The sequence below is a fragment of the Sesamum indicum genome, linkage group LG8 (genome assembly GCF_026168435.1).
Source record: "Sesamum indicum cultivar Baizhima isolate 11 linkage group LG8, ASM2616843v1, whole genome shotgun sequence".
Lineage (NCBI taxonomy): Eukaryota > Viridiplantae > Streptophyta > Magnoliopsida > Lamiales > Pedaliaceae > Sesamum > Sesamum indicum.
Window position 1 is genome coordinate 19,894,868 of NC_142664.1, and position 14,922 is coordinate 19,909,789.

The 14,922-nt window shown below is 33.7% G+C and overlaps 1 protein-coding gene across 11 annotated transcripts; it reads left to right on the plus strand.

Annotated features, from left to right (window-relative positions):
• The first annotated feature begins 856 nt into the window (after window positions 1-856).
• EMB2758 (Tetratricopeptide repeat (TPR)-like superfamily protein) lies at window positions 857-11,974 on the plus strand. 11 transcript variants are annotated; one of them, XM_088883634.1, is made up of 8 exons: window positions 857-1,067; window positions 1,793-2,088; window positions 3,053-3,117; window positions 3,193-3,373; window positions 7,369-9,919; window positions 10,201-10,765; window positions 10,963-11,016; window positions 11,618-11,974. In XM_088883634.1, the coding sequence occupies exons 4-5, from the start codon at window positions 3,333-3,335 to the stop codon at window positions 9,818-9,820; spliced, it is 2,493 nt and encodes an 830-aa protein (XP_088739760.1). In that variant the 5' UTR covers window positions 857-1,067; window positions 1,793-2,088; window positions 3,053-3,117; window positions 3,193-3,332; the 3' UTR covers window positions 9,821-9,919; window positions 10,201-10,765; window positions 10,963-11,016; window positions 11,618-11,974. The 11 variants fall into 11 exon arrangements, with proteins under 11 accessions (XP_088739760.1, XP_088739763.1, XP_088739768.1 ...); XM_088883637.1 differs by having other exon boundaries at window positions 1,888-2,088; XM_088883642.1 differs by lacking the exon at window positions 1,793-2,088 and adding an exon at window positions 3,995-5,356 and having other exon boundaries at window positions 3,193-3,413.
• The last annotated feature ends 2,948 nt before the right edge of the window (window positions 11,975-14,922 follow it).

Below are 14,922 nucleotides of genomic sequence, written 5' to 3' on the forward strand. Positions count from 1 at the left end.
TTATTTTAGACATCCTAAAATAGTTTACAATTGTCAAACCATTTAAAAAAAGATATATATCAACAAGGGTGAGTAGTAATTGAGGTTATATTTATAATTTTTCAAATAATAATAAATATTCATAATTATATCAAAATTAAAAAACTATAGCTATAATTTATCCTTAATATAAAATACAAAATCGAACTTTTTAATAAAGAAAATACATACACTTATCTCTATCATTCTCTCTCAATCTACCATGAACAAAGAAAGACAACTTGAAAATATAACCAAACAACTATTTATTAATTGTTTGTTTGAAAATAAATGAAAATAATATTTTTTTATTAAATTAAATTATTTTAAGCTTAAAGTATAAGTAATTTTCTACCATTTTGTACAACTTATTATTATAATTGTACATATTAAGTTGAGACGCTCAAACACTTCAACTCTATAATTTTTTTCTTTTATTTTCAAATATTTTTAGTTTTTACTGCAAATAAATTTATAATTTTTTAAGATAAATAGCAGCTACCTTTCATGAGAGTTGGTATAACTACGAGTATTATTTTATTTTAAAAAATAAATATTCTCTCAAACAAAAAATAATTATGTAAACTGTAAAGGATGAGTTAAAAATCACTATGTTAATACTTTAGAAAAAATAGTCTAAAATTTTAATTTATAATTTAAAAGGTTATTTAATTTGCTCACCATAAAAATTTGATGAATTTCAAAAAAATGAACAGAAAAAACTATGATTAAACAAACATTAAAATATTTTTCTTATAATTTTTAAATAATAATAATATATTTATAATTATATCAAATAGCAAATGCAAAAACGAGCAAAGTCATTTCCATACCCCCCCGGCTCATATAAATTACCTTTCCATCACTGCAACCAAACAGAGGATATATCTTCTCTCGTTACCATAAACCCCACTCTCTTCCTCCCAAAACCTCTTAGTCCACTGTGAATCTTGCTCACATAAAGGTTTTACATCATTTCCTTGTCGGAATCCCTTCGATATTCTTGGCCCATTCTTGCCTTTCTGGGGACTTGAGGATTCATCTCGAAGGTACATTTTAACAAACACCTAGTCTCCATTATTTTTTCTTGGGTTTGAACAGCTTGTCTTTATTACTCAATTTCTTTGTGAGTCTTCTCATTTCTCAATTCTCACGACTCGGGACTCACCATCACCACCAGTCAACTTTTTTTCTTTCCCACCAACTTTCAAATCTAACCCTAACCCCACAAACCAAGCCCCAAATCTATCTACCAGCACCGTTTGCCATTACATCTCTTAAGGTCTCTTTTTATTTTATACGAACTTCAAGCGAAGCCTGTAAAAGTTCGAAAATCATAGCTCTTAGGTTCTTCTGTATATTTGACTTCATATTTGCCCCATATTTTGTAACCCCATATTTTGCTGTCGAAAATCATGGCTCTTAGGTTCTTCTATAACCCCATATTTTGCTCTTGATCTTTTTCTGTTTTTTGTTTTGCTTCTATAAGTTTTGCAAATTTTCATATTGCAATTGTTGAATTAGAGTTAAATTTTTTATTTGCTCAACTATTGAAATTATAGTTTAAAATATGTGAGTTTATTGCTGAAATATTGCTTGCATAGTGCAAAGAATTTTAATTTGCTGAGATAAAAGTCCATATTAGTTAATTAAGTGCTGAAATTGTTAAGACATTGCTTAATTTTCTGAAATAAGTGTTACAATTTAATTAAGTAATGGCTGAAATTTGTGGGACCCAAGGTCTCCTCTTTGTAATAATTTATATTTCGCACAGTAAGTCAGTGTGGCTCGAGCCTGAACTAACAAATGTGCTGAACTCGAGCTCGAGCTCGAACCATAAACCGACTAATACCCATACTGAGAGTTCAGGTCAGGCGTCAAATTGAGATTGTGAGAACTGAGAGTTGAGTTTCTGAGACCACCATCACTTCTTCCTAAAGAGACGACAATCCCCTCCTTCCGTGAATCCGCCGCCACGGCCGAGCCCGTCTCACCGTGGTGCCCATCTCCTTTTCCGCCTTCCTTGATAGGTGCCCGCCTCCTCATCTCGCGTTGGCGTCACCCGATTAGGTAATTTTAGTTTTCAAGAAATTTGTTGGGATTTGAATGAAGGGATCACTCTGCATTGCTCTATAGTTTGATCGGTCGTCCTTCCATATATAGTTTTATTCGTGCAACAAAATATAGTTGTGACCAAAAGCCGGAAGACACCTGAAAGTTCAACAATTAGGAGGAAGTGTTTCTTGGAAATTTCTATTAGTGCTACAACTGAGAATGAAGGTTTGGGATATTTGAGACACATCATTAGATGTATTAAGTGATGGTAAGACAAGAATGTTGAGATGAAATTGCACTAAAATGAAACAAGATAACAGTAAGAATTCAACTCTCTTGTGATGCGGCCCACCAAACATAAATTGCTGAACATCATAGGAATATTGGTATATGCACTATTTGAAGTGACAGGTGTTTGATTTGATGTTAGGAAATTGCTAGATAGAACTGAAATGTTTGATTTGATTTCATCTTAAATGAAGCAGTTTACTAATACACAGCTCAGTTCATCCAAAAAGCTGAGAGGCTGAAAGCTGAAGCATTTATACGAGCTCATTACTCTTGTGCTTCATATAGTGCTGCCTTGACTTGCATCAATAACGTGTGTGGATTTCTGCCCTTTCATAAGAAAATTGGATTGAATTTCTAAAATTGTTGCCATGTATTCTCTACAACAGGATTCTCTCTTTCTCCTTTATGAAATCCATGGGTTCTTGTGCTGTATTTTGATATTTCTTTGCTTAAACTTAAGTTTGGCATCTCATTCTATATCATATATGCACCCGCATGGCCGTACTTGAACTGAAATAGGTCTGCAATGCTTAAGTAGTGATCTTTGCTTTCTAGTTCTGGTGAATCTGGTCTATATATCTAATTTTCTTCTTAATTTAAATTCAGTTTTATTTGGTCTGTATGCTGCTTTAGTTCTCCTTTGTGATTGGTTTTCTTGGTTGTGAACTCGATGTTTTGACTATTGTAGTTGTTGATAATGTGGAATCATCTGGAACTGAAGCACTGAAGCAGATAAAAGCTTAAAGTTACGAGGTTGGTGGTTGTTTTCTTTTGCCGCGTTTGATTTATATATGTTAACTACTTTGACCATTTTCACTTTCATGATAGGTGGTGATATGATATTACATGTCTGACTCTGCTGAGGCTACAACCAGACTTGATGGAACTGTTTCAACATATATACCTTGTCTTAAGAACTATAGAAATCTGCCTGATTTTGAGTGGCTCAAATCCACAAATCTGATACTATGATGATAAGACTTTGGCAGACAACATTGAGGTCTAACTTGTGAGTTTCTCGATGCAACTTTCTTGGCCCATCGAATCTTGTGAGTTGTTATTTGTTTGTCTGAAGTTTATACTCAGCTTGAAAAGTAAAATCCTGTTTGAATATCTAAAAACTTCAGACAGATATGGTAATTTTGTTTATATTTGAAAACTCTTTAAGTAATTCAGTGATGGATTGGCTTATATAGTGGATCTTTAGATTTTTTCTGAAACTGTAATGCAGCCAGATTCTTGATATTTTCCAAGTTATATATTGAGTTTCCAGAAGATCTCAGATATCAGTATTGAATTACCAAGATTGTCCAAAGTTCTAATTAAGCTTGTATAATTTAGAGAGTTGAAAAGGGAATTCAGCTGCAAACATTTGTGTTCATGAATTTGGATGACTGCATCTATTTCCACAGAAGACTTCTAGTTGGATATGGTGCATATGTGAACCTTGGTAGTTGGATATGTTAGACACGTGATAATACTCCATATAATTACTTGATGGTGCTTTTACTCAACAAAACTAAAGATTACTACTTTTATTGCTTATTCTCCATACTTTTAAATTGTAAAATAGTCCATACATATCGAATGTCTTCGCTTTTCAATTAAGTTGCTTTTAATTGTTTTTCAGGTATGAAAACTTTCACCTTATATCTTTATTTCTAGAGTAGATACAACATATTCAATCATTCAACATGAGGAGGACGGAATTCAACAAACTATGGATGATACAAATCCGTCTACCAACTTAAAAAGACATGAGCATAGACACAACTGAGGTTGATAAAGAAGAGGATACTTCATTGCCGAAGGCCAAAAAAAAAAAAAATCAGCGGTTTGGTTAGAATTTAAAGAAGTCAAGGATGTAGACGGCACTATAAACATCCCTTGTAACCTGTTGCAATACAATGTTTGCGAAAGGCAAAGGTAATCTAACAATTTAGTTGCACAAACACTTGCAACACCGCCAACCATTATAACAAAAGCTACAAAGGAGAGAGGGATTCAATGCAAACACAACTTGGTTTTATGCCAAGCAATGTAGATCTAACATTTTATCTAGCTTTGCAAGATTGGAAGTTTGAAATGGAAAATATGAAAGACTCACTAGCTCATTGGATAATAGTGATGCAAGAGAAATCTTTCTCTGAAGTAGAAAACTAGAGATTTGATTTGTTTTGTAGAAGGGGAATGCCTCGGTAGAGATGAGTTTCAAGACCAACAAGAAGGTCATATTGTGTCAATTTTTATAAGGAATCAGAATCCTTTGTCAGAAAGTTGTGCAATTTCGTCTTCTCGGCCTACACGATAATGTCTTTGTTGTTCTTGAAACTCCTCTCCAAGCATTCCTCTTTTGCAAACAAATTAAATCTCTGTTCTTCCACTTTAAAGAAAGATTTCTCATGCATCATTATCCAATGAGCTAGTGATTTTCATATTTTCTATGTCAAACTTCCCATCTCGCAAACCCCTTGATAAGATGTTAGATCTACATTGCTAGGCATAAAACCAAGTTGTGTTTGCATCGAATTCTCTCTTTCCTTTGTAGCTTTTGTTATACGATGGTTGGCACAATGTTGCAAGTGTTTGTGAAACTGAGTTGTTGGATTACCTTTGCTTTTAGCAAATATCTTATTGCAGTTGTTACAAAAGATCTTACAGTGTCGTCCGTGTCATTAAATCTAAACAAACATTTGATTTTTTTGTCTTTTGGCCTTCGACAATGAAGTATCCTCTTTTTTATCAACCCCCGTTGTGTCGGTGCTTATGTCAATATCATTTAAGTTGGTAGACTGATCTTTATTTGTTGAATTCCATCCTCCCGAGGTTGAATCTGTTGAATTTACTCTAGAGATATAAGGTGAAAGGTTATCATTTGGCGTCTCATGATCATGATCAGATATCCAACTATCAAGTTTCACATATGCAACATATCCAACTATCAGTGCAAATAGAAGCACTCATCCAAATTCATGAACACAAATGTGAGAAGGTGATTTCCCTTTTCAATTCTCTAAATTATAGGAGCTTAATTAGTACTATGGTAATCTTTGTAATTCAGTGCTGAATCATGAGTAGATTTTCTCTGGCAACTCAATAAATACACTTTGAAAATAATATCAAGAATCCATATGCTCTTCAGTGAATTACTTCAAACATAAACAAAAATACCATATTTGTCTGAAGTATCTAAAAAAAGAATGTTGGGCCTGGACCCGAACCGAATAACCGGATCTGGATACTACCCGAAAAAACGGGTCTAGTAGAAGGGTTCGAGTCTGGGACCAATTGGGTTTTGGTAGGGGTGGCAGATGAGTCGAGCCGGCTCGCGAACTCGATTTTAAGCTCGACTCGAGCTCGAGCTCAATATACTCTGTTCATAAGCTCGCGAGCTTTTTCTGTTCTTTTTTTATAAATATTTTTATTTTTCAAATTTTATATGTTTACTTCCATGTTCAATACTTTATCAACTTTATTTCCAAAATTAACCATATAATATAATTATTAATCAATATCATACATTTTAAGATACTAATAAACTATGGTACTTTTATTTATACAGTTAATCTTTTATACAAAAACAAGCATAATCAATAATTAGTAAGTTTTAATATTTTTAGAATAATTATTTAATATGACACATAAATTATGATATATTTTAATATCTATTTGTAATCTCTTATACTTTTTTAATTTGACAAGTCCTAACAATTAACTTATAATTTTTTAGATCTATTTGTGAGTTTTATATATATATCAAGATACATAGTATGCAATCTATTTTATGACTTATAAATTTATGTCAAAATTTGGTGATTCCCATGAATAATCTAAAGATCATCATCATCATCATGATAATAATAATAATAACAATAATATTAATAATAAGGATGATGATGGTTGAACAATTTTAATTATTTTTATTGTTATTTTATTATATGTATAATGAGATCAATCATTATTTTGTACTTTGGTTTAAAAAATTCAACTCTTAATTTTTTCTTGTATATAATAAGATCAACAACCTTTAGAAAATAACTTATGTTTATTTTTTTTACTAATATTAATAACTATACAAAATTATTGCAAGTAGTTTGATAATTTGATTTTTCTATACTTTTACTAATTATATTACTACTAAACTAATTAATTGTTTATATTTATAACAATAAATTAAAATATTGTACCATATGTTTAATATTTTTATAATTAATAAAATAATATTTAATATTATTTATTTATAACAATAAAATTTTATTAAAAAGAAATAACAATTTGCATAAGCTCTAGTTCGAGCCCGAGCCATAAAACATAAAATCTAGCTCGACTCGCTTACCCCCCTAGGTTTTGTACTGAGTCGGGTCCGAGTCCATACAATAATTATTATATTGGGCCTCTTAGGGTATAGGCCCTACCCATTGAAGGCCTACTTGGAAAACATATAAAAGTCGGCCCATAACGTTTTACCTTGTGCACACGTCTCTCACTCTATCTCCTGAAACCCTAACACCATCTCTCTGAACCCTAAAATTCAAAATTATTGTGTCAAAGTTACTATTTTGCATTGCATTTGATCTTAAATGAATATTCAGGTATGTCGATTGCGTTTGTGCTTAATATTTTCTATTAATTACATTGCTTTTCTTTGTATGAGTGATATACATGTCTGCATGCAAAACAATCATCTCTTGTAGAATTTTGCTGATTTTTCTTTTTTTAATTGATAAGACGATGGGTTCAAAATATTCCAATTTCATGGTGGAGATTCAGTTTCAAAGTTCAATGGTGAAGTTTAAATTTTTTTAACGAAAAGTTTGAATTGGGTGATTTGAAGCTGATTAAAGGTTCAATTGTCCTTCAAGTTCTTAAGTGGAATGCTCCTGATATTCTCATTCGGATTGCAGTAATTTTTTTTCGTTCCGCCGCTTCAAATAGTATAGATGAGTACTGTTATGATGAGATCACGCTTTGGTTATGGAGTTCAATTATTTATTTCCGATGCAGATTGTTCCCCACCTGCAAAGGTGTGCCCTTTTTGAAGCTTTGGTTGTCCACAAGCTGTTACCTCTTACATTCTCATGAAGTGAGCTGCATAGGCACCTTATCACATGGCACTTATGAGAGGAACAGAGAGATTGATTTTGAGATTCTATTTAATGCTTGCACAACATTGGAGGTTGCCAAGCGCCTTCATGCTCTTCTTATTGTGTCAGGGGAAGTCCAAAGCATTTTTGTTGCCACCAGGCTTGTCAACATCTATTCCCATCTCGGCGATGTTTCCTCATCTCGGGATATTTTCAATGAAGTTCCAAGAAAAGATGCCTATACTTGGAACTCAATGGTATCAGCTTATGTCCGGAATCGACGTTTCAGTGAAGCAGTGGAATGTGCATATGAAATGCTGTCGAGTGCTGATGCTAGACCTGATTTCCATACTTTCCCCCCTGTGTTGAAAGCATGTAATTCTTTACTTGATGGGACCAGGTTGCATTGCTGGATTTTGAAATTAGGGTTGGAATGGGATGTCTTTGTGGCTGCTTCCTTGGTGCATATGTACTGTCGTTTTGGCTTTTCTGGTAGTGCCTATCTAATATTCAAGGATATGCCAAACCGTGATATGGGATGTTGGAACTCTATGATTTCTGGATTTTGCCAAAATGGCAATGCTGAGGCGGCATTGAGCATCTTGGGTGACATGGGATTGGCGGGAGTAGAGATGGATTCGGTGACCGTTGCAACTGTTCTCTCTATCTGTGCACAAATGAATGATATATTACATGGGGCGTTGATCCATTTGTTTGTGATAAAACATGGTTTGGAGTTTAACGTCTTTGTTTCAAATGCCTTAATTAACATGTATGCCAAATTTGGTGAACTGAAATGTGCCCAAAATGTCTTTGACCACATGGATGTTCGAGATTTAGTGTCATGGAACTCCATAATTGCAGCATATGAGCAAAATTATTATCCATATGATGCGCTCAAATTCTTCCATCAGATGCAATCAAATAAAGTGAAACCTGATTTACTGACAATAGTGAGCTTGTCTTCCAGTGTTGCTCAGACCAAGGACTTTATAAGCAGCAAAACAATTCATGGATACATCATGAGAAGGTGTTGGATTATGGAAGACACTGTGGTTGGAAATGGAGTTGTTGACATGTATGCTAAATTAGGCATTATTGACTCAGCACTCAAGGTTTTTGAGGAACTTCCTCGTAAAGATGTAATCTCATGGAATACAATGATCACAGGTTATGCTCAAAATGGTTTTGCAAGTGAGGCCATTGAGGTGTTCTGCAGGATGAAAGAAAACAATGATTTGACACTTAACCAAGGGACATGGGTGTCTATTATACCGGCTTATGCTCATTTGGGAGCTCTCAGAGATGGAATGAGAGTTCATGGTCATGTTCTCAAAGAAGGCCTTGACTCGGATGTCTTTGTGAGTACTTGCCTTATTGATCTTTATGGAAAATGTGGGAGACTGGGAGAAGCTCTGTCTTTATTTTATGAGGCATCTAAGGAAACCTCTGTCCCTTGGAATGCGATAATATCATGTCATGGACTTCATGGACTTGGTGAGACATCTCTGAGGCTTTTTAGGGATATGTTAAATGTAGGTGTCAAGCCTGATCATGTGACCTTTTTGTCGTTGTTGACTGCCTGTAGCCATTCAGGTTTGGTTGATCAGGGCAAGTGGTGTTTTCATGTGATGCAGCAAGAATATGGAATCAAACCTACTTTGAAGCATTATGGCTGCATGGTAGACTTGTTTGGTAGGGCTGGCTTATTGGAAATAGCATATAATTTCATTGACAGTATGCCTTTGAGACCGGACGCTTCCATATGGGGAGCTCTGCTTGGTGCATGTAAAATCCATGGAAATGTTGAAATGGGTAGAAAGGCCTCGAGTCACTTGTTTGAAATTGATTCAGAAAATGTTGGATACTATGTTTTGTTGTCAAATCTTTATGCAAATTTTGGGCACTGGGAAGGGGTGGGTGAAGTGAGATCATTGGCTAGGAATAGGGGTTTGTGGAAGACTCCTGGGTGGAGCTCAATTGAACTAAATAATAGGATTGAAGTCTTCTATACAGGCAGTCAATCTCACCCGCAGTGTGAAGAGATATATAAGGAATTGGCAATACTAAATGCGAAAATAAAAGGCCTTGGTTATACTCCAGACTATAGCTTTGTACTGCAGGATGTTGAGGATGATGAAAAAGAAAATATCCTTGCTGGTCACAGTGAGAGATTGGCGATTGTGTATGGGATTCTCAACACACCCCCTAAAACTTCCATTAGGATATTCAAGAACTTGCGGGTATGTGGAGACTGCCACAGTGTAACAAAATTCATATCAAAGCTTACGGAGCGGGAGATTATTGTAAGGGATTCTAATCGCTTTCATCACTTTAAAGACGGACTTTGTTCCTGTGGTGATTATTGGTGACAAGTTCATTGCCATTTCTTGATTGAGAAATTGATCAACAGTATCGATGCCATTCAGAGGAAATTCTGACTGCCTGGTGTTTTCTCTGTTGGGAGTGAGGTACAGGAGCATTCCTATTTCTTATCTTCAAGTTTTTGTATAATGTTTATGCAATCGTATGCACTTGAGTTTTTGTGGTGAATTCCTTTGTATAAGTTTTATGATAGTGCATTATTAACATTGAACAAATAGTTTAATTATCTATATTAAATTGTTAAATTGAGAAGCATAAATGTTTTAGAGATTCATTTTACTTAATAGATTGTGATATTTGTTGTTATCAATAATAAATATTGAATGAAACTAGGGTTAGTATTCTCATTTTTATTGTCTTTTTTCAGCTCTATTCTTCAAATAAAGATGGAGTGTCTTGGACAAATCCCCTCTTATCTTTTTCATGTCACTAACGAAAATGGAGAGCAGAGGATGAGTGGCTGAGGATTATCTATTTGCCAAACCATGTCCACTTGATTTTGGAAATTATATGGACATACTATATTGTGGAGTGAACTTTCTTGCTAGAAGCTCATGCACTATGTGTTCTGGGAGTTTCATGTCCTTTCTCATTCATCATGTGCCAGATGGCTACATCTCTTTGATACTTACAAGAATTCTGTTTCTATTTTCACTTTTACACTGTAAAAATTCTAATTTATCTCCCTTGATTCTGTACAGATCCTTGCAATAGACACCTAATTACACACTCTTCATGTCTGATCCTGGGAGAAAATATCATCACATTGGTGGTGTTACACTGGTGGTTATATTGTGAATATTCTCTGTTGATGAACCTAAATCTTTAGGTCATGTGTAAGTGCGATGCTCTTTCCTGCTGGAGCATGATCCAACTAAAAGAATCACAAAGCTTTACAATCTTAGTGTCTAGCATCAGAAAAGAAACTGAAGGTAATATGGCAATACCTTTTTCTTGACTTCAGTTCCAGTCTGTTTCTCTGTTTCTTGAATCATGTCTCCATTTAGTTTCTTTCAGTATGTGCTTTCCTTGAGTTGAGTTCTGGAATTCCTGAATTGAATGCATGTCTAGCTAAAGCTTTTTTGCTAATCATAATGAGATATTCAACTGCTCTTGTTCTCTGTCTCAGGACACTGAGAAGAGACTACCTGCTGTGTTTCCGTCTCAGGACGCTGAGAAAGAAGTAAGAAAAGATTGCAAAAGCTAAGGTTAAAGTGTGGCACTTTCAATGTTCACTGGAAAGGAATTTTCTATGTGTAGAAATTAGTTCATCAGCTCTTTCATTGCTTACTATATCCATTTTAATGGCATCTTGTTTTTCCTTGTAGAGGTTTTGAAAATTTTCCTCATAATTAATGTTCCTGAGTAAATCGAGCCTAGATATTTCAAATATGTGGTCCTTGTATTTTGCTAAGCTGGCTATGGCATGCCTCAAATATTACTGGTAGTCTTGCATTGGACTTGCTATCTGTTATCAAAAGTCTGAAAGATTCTAACTTCATCTGGAGATATATGATATGCAAACATGTATGTATGCATTTGTTATGTGATGTGAAATCAGTTACTGCCGAAGAAATTCTAAGTCATCCTGCTCCTGCTATTATTTCCAGATATCAAGCTAACGTATGCATTTGTTATGATATGCAAACATGTATGTATGCATTTATTATGTGATGTGAAATCAGTTACTGCCGAAGAAATTCTAAGTCATCCTGCTCCTGCTATTATTTCCAGATATCAAGCTAACGTTGTAGGTAATTTGACTAAAGGTTTTACCATTGCAGGCAATTGGAGCCAGCGATGGAAAAGAGTCAAAACTGTGGTTCCATGAGGTGAAAAACCAAGAAAACTTCAAAGTGCCATCCCCCCTCCACGGACAAACAGGTAAATAAAACAGAGACAACTTGAGACAATAAGAGTTGCTGCAGAACTCAAATTGTTAAAACTTTGAATTTGTACAAGTGGTGTTAAGCTTTTCTGTATTCTGTGGATGCTGGAAAATCCTCTTGTATCAAATTGTTGGCAGAGCTGCTGCAAATATATAATTATCAGCAAATTTGTTGCTGCCTGGCTTGTACTTGAACAACTGCGTTTAACACCTTGTAGATATGAAATTATTAGTATATATCTTTGATGGAAAATTCTGATCCTTGGTTGAATCTACTCAAATTATGCTAGTTGTATTAATGTTATGGTATGTTAAAATGTTATTGCATACGGGGTGTGTAGTGACCGATGCACGGCTCACTTTAAAATCATAGGTTGTAAGCATTACATTTTTTCTTTTGCTGCATACAAGACATTGTAATTGCAAGTCTGAGCAGACTTAGTTCGGATTGGAGTTTCATATTACTTATTTTCTTACTGATGTGTTGTGAAGAAAGCCAACCTGAGGAATCAGACAGATATTGTTGAACAATGGCAATCTGCTTTTTCCCCTTTATTATTAGTAGTACATCTTAGTGTTACACCTATCCTATTAATTGAAACCACAAGTTTGGTGAATGACATGAATGCAAATTGGTGCAGATTGACAAAAAGCAATTTTAAATCATTGTCTTAGAGTTAAGATATGCATATAGTATTTATTTGTGGTCTGTTTTCTGTGTCTAAATTGTCTTTCCCAAATTATTGATATATTTAATTAACTTTTAATATTTTAATGTATTGAAAGACGTAATAAGTGATCAGTTTTATACACAGAAACAGTGCCCAACAGGGCAATTTTGCCGTTTCTTGAACGGTGGACAAAGAAATGAGACCGTCTTGACTGACAGGTTCGCCGATGGCAGTTAACTAAAGCCCGTGGGCCTAATTAATATATTGCAAGAATTCCGGTGCCGAATGTATATATATTTTCTGGGAATCCTGAGCAAGCACTGCACCGTCACTTAATGCATTTTGCTCTTCCCAATTTCTTACAATCACTTAATTGCAATAAATATAAAAAAAGGTGTTCACTGTTGTACTGTGATTTCTGAAAATATTTTATCCAAAAAAAAAAAAAAAAAGTTGGTCAGGGTTCAAGAATGCTACGATGTAGAGATCTAAATTCGTATTCGAATATGGTAAGTAACTATTTTTAATAATAAAATTTTCAGAATTTTCCATTCTCTCTGTTGAGTAGGAAAATATTGGGAACGTATGACTAAATGTAGTAAAACTTGATTGGAGGACTAAGTTTATCAATGTTATAATTATATGACTAAATGTATTAAAACTTAATAGTCATAGGACTAAATCTATTTTTACAATAGAAAAAAGGACGAAAAATGAAATTTTGCGGACTATCAATCAAGAATTAGTTATACAGTAACAATCATAATTAAATTTAAGACCCCATAATTATTGGATACCACAACTTCAACATTATGATATGATTTAGCCCTCTACAAATATACCAAAATAAGCCCTAATTGACATTGACATTGACATTGGGGCTTCCCAAAAATCAAAATCTTGGAGTTGGTTCCACATATTTTTACCTGTATATAAAGTGTCCTGCAGTTTTAGTTCAGAATAGGGCAACTTGGTACTTCTTTAAGACAACAACATGGAAATGCATGCCCTAATTTAAATAATTAATTGATCACCAGAATCTTAACTCAGAAAATAAACAACTTTAGGATTTCATCTTTCTCCATGATTTGTTGTGATAGTTCATAGTATCATAGAAGTTGCCTCCTGATTTTTTTTTAATCTTTTATTAATTAATTGTTAGGGTTATAACCACAACTAAATTAAAAAAACAATTGGCCTATTTCTTTCTTATACATGACAATAGTTCATTTGTTGCCATAAAATATTTAATTTGACACTAATAAATTACATTGATACCTCCTGATATTATATCAAAATATATAAATATTTCATATCTTTTGTGAAATTACAGCTGCACACCTGCACCCTTCGAGGGACATCAATGAATGCATCTTTTTTTATCGGACATGTCCGTTCAGTGATATTTTTCCAACTTCTATAAATAGGTTCTCTCATTTCATTTCATTCGATAGCATTCTTAAGCAATAAAAGCATTTTCCAAGCATAGTTTTAGTAAGAGCGTTCCAAAATATTTTTTGGTTCATTGTTCTTAAAGTTTGTAGTGCTGCTACTTTGAGATTTTAAATCGTTGTATATTGGGAGATAAATTTTTATTTTGGTGAGCACCAGAGTGGGGCAATAATTATTTTAAAGAAAAAGAGTCAAACTCTTGTCTCGAGTTCATAATATATAAATTCCGTATATATCCTTTATTTTTTTCTAAGAATAATTATATTAAATTGAGAGAGAGAGAGGTTTAATTATCAGTATTTTGAATTGAAGATGAAGATTTATAAAACAAATGAATCGACCCAAAGAATAGAATTTGGGTAAGTTAGGGTTTTTTGAAAATGGTAAAATGCGCTGGAGATATCATAGGGGGGATGTTGGAAGAACAGGGAGCACGTGATCACGTGGCAGCAGAGTTGTGCGCCAGCAAACGACAGACTGATCGCAGCCGTCAACATCAACTCACCACTCACACTGCATAATTCCCAGCTGGCATCTCATTCCTTCCCAGCTGGCACGCACCATTTTTTATTACCGCACCGGATAATTATTCCGGCTCCTTCATTGGTCACTCCTCTTGTTATTTGTTTTGCATAGGATACACACGCCATGATTTATGTCCACGTCAGCATTAATACATATATACTTTTATTTATTTTATTATAATAATACGTTTATTTAAATTATGCTGGATAAATTATTATATAATTATTTGCTGGAAATTTCACATTCTCATTCATTTTATATTACTATTTTTAATATATTAATTGGAATTTAGTGTTTATTATGATTAACATTATAAAAAAAAATTAAATTAATATTACTAAATTTTTGCTATTTCTTAAAGAAATAGTTAAATTGATTAATTAAAAATTTGTATCTAAATATGTTTGCAATATGATGTACAAAATTATCACAACGTGATTGATACGTCGAAATAAATTTGAGGATGATTTTGGTATATTATTTTTATATTTGGTATACCAAATGAATGAAAAAAGGAATTGAACCAAAATTTGATTTATATGATTTGTAAATA

Bases quoted from the DNA above. Each gene is read 5' to 3' on its own strand.
- EMB2758 (XM_088883634.1), top strand. From the start codon at position 3,333: ATGATGATAAGACTTTGGCAGACAACATTGAGGTCTAACTT. The intron at 3,374-7,368 runs GTGAGTTTCTCG...TTTCCGATGCAG, and splicing joins ACAACATTGAGGTCTAACTT to ATTGTTCCCCACCTGCAAAG.